The sequence below is a fragment of the Gossypium hirsutum genome, chromosome D07 (genome assembly GCF_007990345.1).
Source record: "Gossypium hirsutum isolate 1008001.06 chromosome D07, Gossypium_hirsutum_v2.1, whole genome shotgun sequence".
Lineage (NCBI taxonomy): Eukaryota > Viridiplantae > Streptophyta > Magnoliopsida > Malvales > Malvaceae > Gossypium > Gossypium hirsutum.
In genome coordinates, this window is record NC_053443.1 from 36802674 (window position 1) to 36811357 (window position 8684).

At 32.2% G+C, this 8684-nt stretch overlaps 1 protein-coding gene across 1 annotated transcript; it reads right to left on the reverse strand.

Moving 5' to 3' along the window:
* Positions 1-2308: 2308 nt before the first annotated feature.
* LOC107954703 (TBC1 domain family member 2B) lies at positions 2309-6333 on the reverse strand. Its single transcript, XM_016890339.2, has 7 exons — positions 5130-6333; positions 4386-4502; positions 3825-4003; positions 3623-3716; positions 3429-3506; positions 3213-3314; positions 2309-2718 (listed from the first exon to the last, which is right to left on the reverse strand). The coding sequence occupies exons 1-7, from the start codon at positions 5616-5618 to the stop codon at positions 2584-2586; spliced, it is 1194 nt and encodes a 397-aa protein (XP_016745828.1). The 5' UTR covers positions 5619-6333; the 3' UTR covers positions 2309-2583.
* Between the last annotated feature and the right edge of the window lie 2351 nt (positions 6334-8684).

The following is an 8684-nucleotide window of genomic DNA, read 5'->3' on the forward strand; positions in this document are numbered from 1 at the left end:
ATACTAGCACGATCCAACATTGTTCTTTTAGACTATATTGAGGTAGTGTTGTTAATATGAGAATTCTTTTTTTAAGAATTGCTCATTTTCCTCCAACCATAATTTGAAGCATTGTATATCTCAAATCAAAAATTTCACGAGTTGTATTTAGTGCTTGTGTTTAGCTCAATTCTCTAAAATGATATCATACTCATGATATGGTGCAAGAGAACTTCTTGTATCTTCATAATTAACTTTCTGGATCACCATATATAATTTTTAACCTATTTAGTGTTTTTATAAACCTAATTTTCAGCTAACTAACTTATGCTAGGGTGTCAAATAGCATAGGCGTGTCCTCATCAGGGCCAATGCCCTAAAGTTTCTGAAAATTTTAGTTATATCCTTATAATTTTTTGAAAATTTTAATTAGGTTCCTCCAAAATTTTTAAAAATTATTATTAAACCTTTGAGAAAATTTAAAAATTTCAATTAGACACTTCAATTTTTGTTAAAATTTTTCATAAAACCTCTAAAATTATTAAAAGTTTTAATTAGACCTACCAAAATTTTTAAAAATTCCGACTAAAACCCTTCGTTTTCAAAAATTTTAATCAGCCCCTAAAAAATTTTAATGTCAACCACTATCATATGTCAAATCAACTTTTTATAACTTTTCTTTATAAATTTTTATTACTATTATCCCACACAGTTTAGGTAAAAACTAATAGAATACATAATAGCCTTTATTTAAAACGATTTTATAACGTGTTTAATAGCTTTTATAACACTTATATTAAGATAGTTAAATCCATATTGATGTAAAAATAATATAATTTATAGGGTAAATTACATTAGTAGTCACCAACTATTTTTTTATCACCTAATTATGAAAAGTTATAAAAAGATCACTTAATTATGTTTTTTTTTTCTTTTCTGGTCACCTAATTACGAAAAGTAACCAAATGGCCACTCAACTATGTTTTTTTTCTTTTTTGGTCACTAGCTAGTTAACAAAAAAGTTAAAATATTCCTATAGTCCTTGTACGTTTCAAAAATTAGAAATTTAGTCCCTATACTTAGATTTCTAGGAATTTAAACTCTCTACTTTTCAAATTTTAAAATTCAAGTCCAACCATTAATCCTATTAATTGTTTTATTAAATTTAGGTTAATTAGAACATTTTTTTTAATTACATGGCTATTAAGTGAGTAGTTTTTTTATTCCAAAATTTCACAGCAACAAATTTAACAAAAAATAAATTAACAAAGTTAACAACTATATCTGAATTTTGAAATTTGAAAAGTAGGGGGACTAAATTCCTAAAAGTACAAAGACGTAATTCCTAATTTTTTAAAAGTACAAGGACTAGAAACGTTTTAACCTTTTTTCCGTTAACTAGCTGGTGACCAAAAAAGAAAAACCATAAATAAATGGCTATTTTATAACTTTTCATAGTTGGGTGACAAAAAAAAACAGACCATAATGAGTGACCATTTTAAAACTTTTCATAGTTGAGTGACAAAAAAAGAAAACCATAATTGAGTGACTGCTAAAATAGTTTTACCTAATTTATAATAGTTTTTATAAACCTAATTTGCTATTAGGTAAAAAAATTGTTTAAAATATTTATATTGATGTGTCAGTAATAGACTTATCCATGGGTAATTACTTGAAAAGTGAGAGGATTTGGGTAAAATATAGGGTTGAAAAATGAGCTTGAGAAAAAAAGATAAGGTCCATTTAGAAAACGGGCTGGGCCTCGAGTAGGGCTCGGCTCGACCTGAATTTGCAAAAAAATAAATTGATGTTTTTTTTTCTATTTTTTATTGTTTTGCTTCTATTGTTTTCTCATTATTTTGCTATTATTTCACCATTATGTTGATTCTATTGTTGTTGTTTGGATATTATATAACTTTTGTTTTATTATTAATTTTGTTACTATTTTAAAAACATTTGCTTACTAAGTTACATATATCTTAGTATTATTTAAGTATACATATATTTTTTTAATTTGTTAGGAAACATTTATTTGAGTGCTTTTAGTATTTTTGATGTATTATATATTTTTCTTAAAAATAATATAACTTTTTTAATACGAGGCCGAACCCAAATTTTAACATTTTTATTTAGACTAGACCTAAAAAAAATTTTAAACCCATTTTTCGGGCCGAGCCCTTACAAATTTGCAAACAGGCATAAGATTTTGATTGAGCCTCCACATAGACACCTTAGTACGTAGCAACCAATAGAGAAAATAAAATGTTAAAACTGAATAACCCTCAAAATCTTTTTGATAAAGCAACCAATGGCAAATAAAAACACTGAGTGCAGAAAACTCAAAGTGCCCTAATTGAAGTAACTTCAGCTGTTGAAAAACTGTATGGAGTGGATTGAAAATTTACATTTACGACCTAAAACATCCTGGAAAATTTATATATATATAAAAAGCAAAGCAAAAACAAAAGGAAAGCAATCTCTTTACCTGGTCGTTGGCAAAGAGAACATAAGGCAGTAATTTTCATATTCTTCTACATAAGAGCAAAGAGGTCTGGGATTATATAGGATGTTTGATGTACAATTATGGTCTTTTCACAACAACTGTTACTTCTCGTCTGTTCTTATGGAATTTAGTCTTCTCAATCTCAGATCGAGCTCTTTCATTACTTCTGTTTCTTGCTTTTTCCTTTGCTTCGATATTGTGTTTGTCGTCATGAATCCGATCTTATCAAATGCAACCTGTAGAGATATAAAAGGTAAGATTAAATTTCATTGTTTGGGAAAGAAGAACAATACGGATTTACATACACCAAGACCGTACCCCTAAAACATCAAGTCCAAGAATCCAACCACAAGAAAGAAAATCTACTATTATCAGTTTGGATTAGGATCCACTTCTTTGCTTTTCAATAAACTTGTTATTTCCATTCAAACAAGCGAATGGAGGGTAGCCCGACCAATTTGATTTTTCCTATTGCATAGAAGTCTTCATTGCATGTGGTATTTTAGTTCTTTTTTTAAAAGAATAAAACGAATATATTATCAGTTACTATGCCATGTTTAAACTCCATATACCAGTTCCTTCAAAAGCCATGATCTCCTCCTATCCGGTTTATATCAAGAACTAGGTTTTTTTATCATTAATTCATTTCTCCAAACAAAATGAGAGAAGAAGCATGAAATGTTACAGAAGAGAAGAAAAAAATGGAGGAACAAAAGATGACTTGTCTTACTGTCAATAACTCGTCAGGATCAAAAAGGTGATGGGTAGTTCTCTGTAATATGTTAATAATGTCACCAACCTGATGCGTTAGAAGCAATTCATGTTCTTTCATCTGCAAAAGCAAATCAAAACGTAACTTAGTTCCATGGTATTGTCTTGACATCTGAATGATTTCTAGGGAATAAACATAGAAGAAAGTTATTGACATATTAAATGACATTAGCACCTTAAATATAGCCAAAGCTACATGAAAAAGAACCTTTGCCCCCTCATAGAAAAGGACATCCCATACCCGCAGAGTTGTCTGGACAAATAGCGCAACAAAAAGAAAAAAATAAGATTAGTCGGAAAGCAACCTCAAGTAAAATTGACACCATCTGATATGACAGAAGTGAAACGGTAATGAAAAATTGTTTGAACCTCTGAAGGCAAGCTTTTAGAGAAGAGGCACAGGAACCATTCAGTAGCAACAAGGGAGACATCAAACTCCAATGCTTCCAAATGAGCAGCAATCCTGCATTGTTTTAATCCAAATCTTAGTAAGATAAGCCGTAGAGCTAAAACAGATTAATTTAACCAAAAATATGCTGATAAATAAAACAGTTTAATCTTCAAAGAATACCTTGGGCACTTTTTAGCAAGCAAATCCTTAAAAACCCTTTGTTCGACATGGCATCCGGATAAGTTAGTTGTATAGCAGTCATTAACTAAAACATTTTCAAGGAGGACAGCAAGCATCCAAAATGCATCTTCCTCTGTTTTCATAACAAGCAATAATAACGCAGCGACATAATTTAAGCCCTGCACCAAGAGCAAGTTTTGTCTTAAATGAAAACGAAATTAGATGAAGAATTAAAATATGATTTCTCACAATTCAATATGTACTAACTGTTAAACTTGGCAATAGTAGGCACCAATTGGTTTAGGGACTTGATCAAAGTGAGATTTGGAAAGATAGGGGTTATTGATACTCCACATCAAATTTGGTATAAATAATTAATACAAAGGTAATCAAAGAAACCTATGGAACAATGAAGTTTGATTAGGGTTTAAGCTTAAGTCACTGTAAATATAGGGAACTGGTAAGGACATGGACGGAACGACAGAAATTAAACGGAATAAGACCATAGAACTTGGAGGCAATAAGACTCTGCAAGACGAGCATACATATCGATGAACTCACCTGACAGTAGCCCACATCAGAATCACGGAAAGAATACCCCACAAGCACACGCCGAAGAGCTGCATGGCCCTCTGGAGTGTCCAACCATGGGTGACCGGGGAAGGTTCGTGGAAGGTCCTGCAAGAATACATAAGAATATATATTTAGAAAAAAAAATATGCAGTACTCTCATTTCCATATTTGGGTCATCAGAGGACTGAGAACTTTACACCAAAGAGATTTGAAACCATTGATTTTTGTCTAGGAACATAAACTTATTATTACAATTACATGCAATACTGCTAAAAGAAGGGAAAACTGAAATTGGTAAGGTACTTCCAATAAGATTTTCAGATTCAATAAACTTACATTGATCGATGCACCTTCTAATTGTGCATTTTCAACAACATATGTTTTCAATTCCAACCTATGAAGATTTTTTTATTACAAAAGAAACCTTGTGATGTAGTGATTTCTCAAAAACGATTATCCCTTTTAAATTATGCAATAGAAAAGAATATTTGGGGAATTCAATATCGAAATCCCAACATTAACCTATAAAAACGAAACCATCCGCTCATTTAGGTCGATCATAAGATATTATGAATTTTACAATTCCAAATTCATAGTGCAAAATTAACCAAGCCTATAGAAAAAAGAAACAAAACAAACATCACCTCCTGACAAAGATCCATGTAAAAATAGGGGGAAAAGAAACAAATATCAATGAAGCAAATGCAAAAACACCCAAAATGCAGGACTTACATGATCAATCTGACGTGTTGCAGGCGTGTCCATACCCTCTACCGCCTTTAACAAATCATTATAATAGCTTTCAGGCACCGTAGACTTCTTCTTGGCGGCACCCGAAAGCGAAAACCAAACCTTAGGCCTAAGCACAGGGGGAATGCCTTTCCTAATAAGCTTCTTCAATGTGATCGCATTAACAAAACCTGACAATTTGAGCGAAGATTTCAACCCAATCCCTTGCGATATCGAAATCTGCGGCTGCAAATACCAATTGGCCCCTTTGCTTGCTTCGAGTGCCCACCAAACACGCCCTTGTTGCCTCACCTTTTCTCTTACCTCATTCAACACATTAACATCGTCCACATTGCCTTCTACTGTGAACCCATAAAGGTCTTGGAATTTCACTATTATATTTGCTCTTCTCGCATGGATGCTTGGCCTTAAGATGTGAAATTGCGCTTGCCATTCAAAGGCAATGTCCATTTTGCTTTGGGGACCAAACATTTCCCCCCCCTTTTTTTTTGTTCTTTTTTCTCGATGATAGATTAAGAGAAAAGGAGAAATGGGTTATAAGGGCTGTATCAGGAACGAGAGAAAACTACGAACTTTGAACCATGAAAAAAGGTTGATTTATTTGGAGCTTGCAAGCTTGGAAAATTGAAGAAAGACAAATTCTTTCAAATGGGTTTTATATAAAGAAGTTGATAAGAGGAAGAATTACGATCTGGCAGAGATAAATGCTCTCACAAATTTGGATGGCTATCAAAGTTCCTTTTTCATATATTCAAAACAAACAATGTACTTTTGAAAATCGAATTATTTTCAAAAGCGCCAAAGCTTGAAAAAATAAAAAGAAAGAAAAAGGAAAAGCCAAGCCAAGCCAAGCCCAGATAACAATTCTTTTATTGTTTCTCAACGAGAGAGAAAACAAAACGAAACGAAACAAAATTTTCTATAAGAGGAGTAAAATTCCTTTTTTTCAATTCTTTTATTTCAAAGGACATGGATGACTAAAAAAGACAAGGGAAAGAGGTTATGAAAGAAACCGAATTAATAGGTAGGTAAAAATAAAAGCTAGGCAATCTAAAGAAAATTAGGAGGTTGTAGGTGGTGGGAGTCATCTTCATCTTCATCTCTTTTCCTCATCAGCAAAAATGAAAAATCCCCACTGTCATTATAATAACAACAGAGGAAAACAGTTTTACCCTTAAAAATTGTTTGTATACTCGAATTTTCTGGACGAAATTGAAAAAATAATTATCTCACTATTAACATAGTATATTCATTATTACTCATGTCTACAAAAGAATTTACTCGTTTAATTCTTAATAAATTAAATGTATTATTTTTTTGAGTAATTAACTGATATATAAATATTAATTATATTGTTCAGTATCATTTTAACCACTATCATCAATTTCTTTGGGATATACTTTTATTCTAACATAATTTTTTTTTATTAAATTTAGCATTATTAATGTTAGTTTCAAAACAGTTTAGTTTTTTTCCCTGGTTTCTAAAAATACAATTATTGGAGCGTTAGAGAGAGAGAGAGAGACGTTACCCACGGACAGCGTTTGATAGGACAGTGATAATGGACTAGCGTTGATATTAGACCTGTCCATGGGCTGGGTGGCCTGGCCCGGCCCGACGATCCGTCCGAAATATGGGAGGGTTTGAGTAAAAATATAGGTCCGAAATATGGGTTTGGGCAAAATTTTAGGCCCATTTAAAAAATAGGCCGGGCCTCGGGCAAGATTTTTTGGCCTGGGCCCGCCCGGCCCGAAAAATATTAAATATATATTTTTTTATTTTTAAAATATAATAGTTTTTTATTTTAAGTTTATTTACTTTCATTTACTTGACTAGTGTTACAAAATAATAATAATAAAACATCAAGTTTGTTTTACTAATCAAATGTTAGATTTTGTTACAACAATTAATACAATTAATACAATTAATAATTTGATAAATTTACTAATCAAATGTTAGATTTTATTACAACAATTAATACAATTAACAACTAAAAATTTGATAATTTTACTAACAATTAATTTTAATAACAATTAGTTTTAATTTTATTAAAAAAATAATTTTAATTTTAATTAAAAACAGGCCGTGCCGGGCCGGGCTCGGGCCCCATATTTTTTTCGGGCCGGGCCGAGCCCGGGCCTAGTAAACGGGCTGAAAATTTTTTGTGGGCCCAGCCCAAACCCGACCCGGCCCATGGACAGGTCTAGTTGAAACTCAATCTAACTGTTCTGTTTTTATTTCCTGGATGACTGAAATGCCCCCGCCATTATTCGGAAAATTATTGCTTCTCTATATATATACTTTTCAGTAAATAATAACCAAATTGGTAGCGTGATTACACTTCGACGTGGGAATTGGGTGAGTTCGGGATGGAGCTCTTCCTTCTTTCTTTTTTAGATAGCATTCCGTTCGTTCGTGAGACTAACTAACAATTACATAAAGGTTTCATCAGTAGTATGGCCAAGTCGGGAGCAAAAGCTGTTGACAGGTCTCTTTGTCACCCAGTCAGCTAATTTGCTTTTGTTTTCAGATACATGGTTGAAACTGTTGGAGATCGATTAAACAATGAATAAGTAAAAATAGTGAAAGAAATTGAAAAATTGAAAACAAAAATTTAACGTGAAAAAATTCCTATAAGGAGAATAAAAATGCAAAAATAATTTTACTATAATGGCAAAATAACGAAGATTACAAAAGATAGAGATCAAAACTAAACCTCAAAACTCGAAAACAAAGAACCCTCAAAACGTAAATACAAAATTTTCCAAAAGTTTGATGAGTTCTAATATTTAATGGGTGTTTTTTTCTAAGGTTGTAAAAGAACCTATTTATAGGTTAAATTCATACGTCAAATAATAATAAAATCATCTAGACTAATTAGAGTTCAATTGAAGCAAAAAAAACATAGTTTAACTGAGAGACTATCTTTCAAAATTGACTGAAATACGTGGCATACTCAACAAATCTCCACCTTAACTCGTATTTCCACAACGTCATCTTAGCCAAAACCTGCCACGGTTCTATCTTGAACTAAACAGGGAATTAACTAAGTCGAACCTGTGCTTAGAAGCTAGAAGACTTCTAGCCTTCAACTTGTGCATTGCCAAATCAAAACTAACCCATGTTTGATTTCCATGAACATAGTCTCTAACTTTTCAAAATCTGCATCCAAAGAACCTCTATCCAACGAAACCATCATACCTTTTTCCCTCCTGTGATCAAGTTGTCTCCGCTCCAAACAAGTTGACTTCAACGCTCTAACGGACAAAAGGCGTTCAGTTTCACTGGTCACTGTAGAACCTTCCGGAATATAAAGACTACCGGTCCTTTTACCTTTTAACAAAACGAGAGCCACACAAGACACTTTAATGTCGCTCAACTATATGTTGATTCTACAACTTTTCAAGTCTAAAATACTTAAGGAGATGAGATTCTTTCATAAATCAGGTACATACCTGACATTTGAAAGTGTCCTAACCATCTCATCGTGCATCCTAATTTTAACAGTACCAATTTCAATTACCTTACTAGATGAAT

Bases quoted from the DNA above. Each gene is read 5' to 3' on its own strand.
- LOC107954703 (XM_016890339.2), bottom strand. From the start codon at position 5,618: ATGTTTGGTCCCCAAAGCAAAATGGACATTGCCTTTGAATGGCAAGCG. The intron at 4,004-4,385 runs GTGAGTTCATCG...CTCTTGGTGCAG, and splicing joins CTGATGTGGGCTACTGTCAG to GGCTTAAATTATGTCGCTGC. The intron at 3,315-3,428 runs GTGCTAATGTCA...TTGCTTTTGCAG, and splicing joins TAGCTTTGGCTATATTTAAG to ATGAAAGAACATGAATTGCT.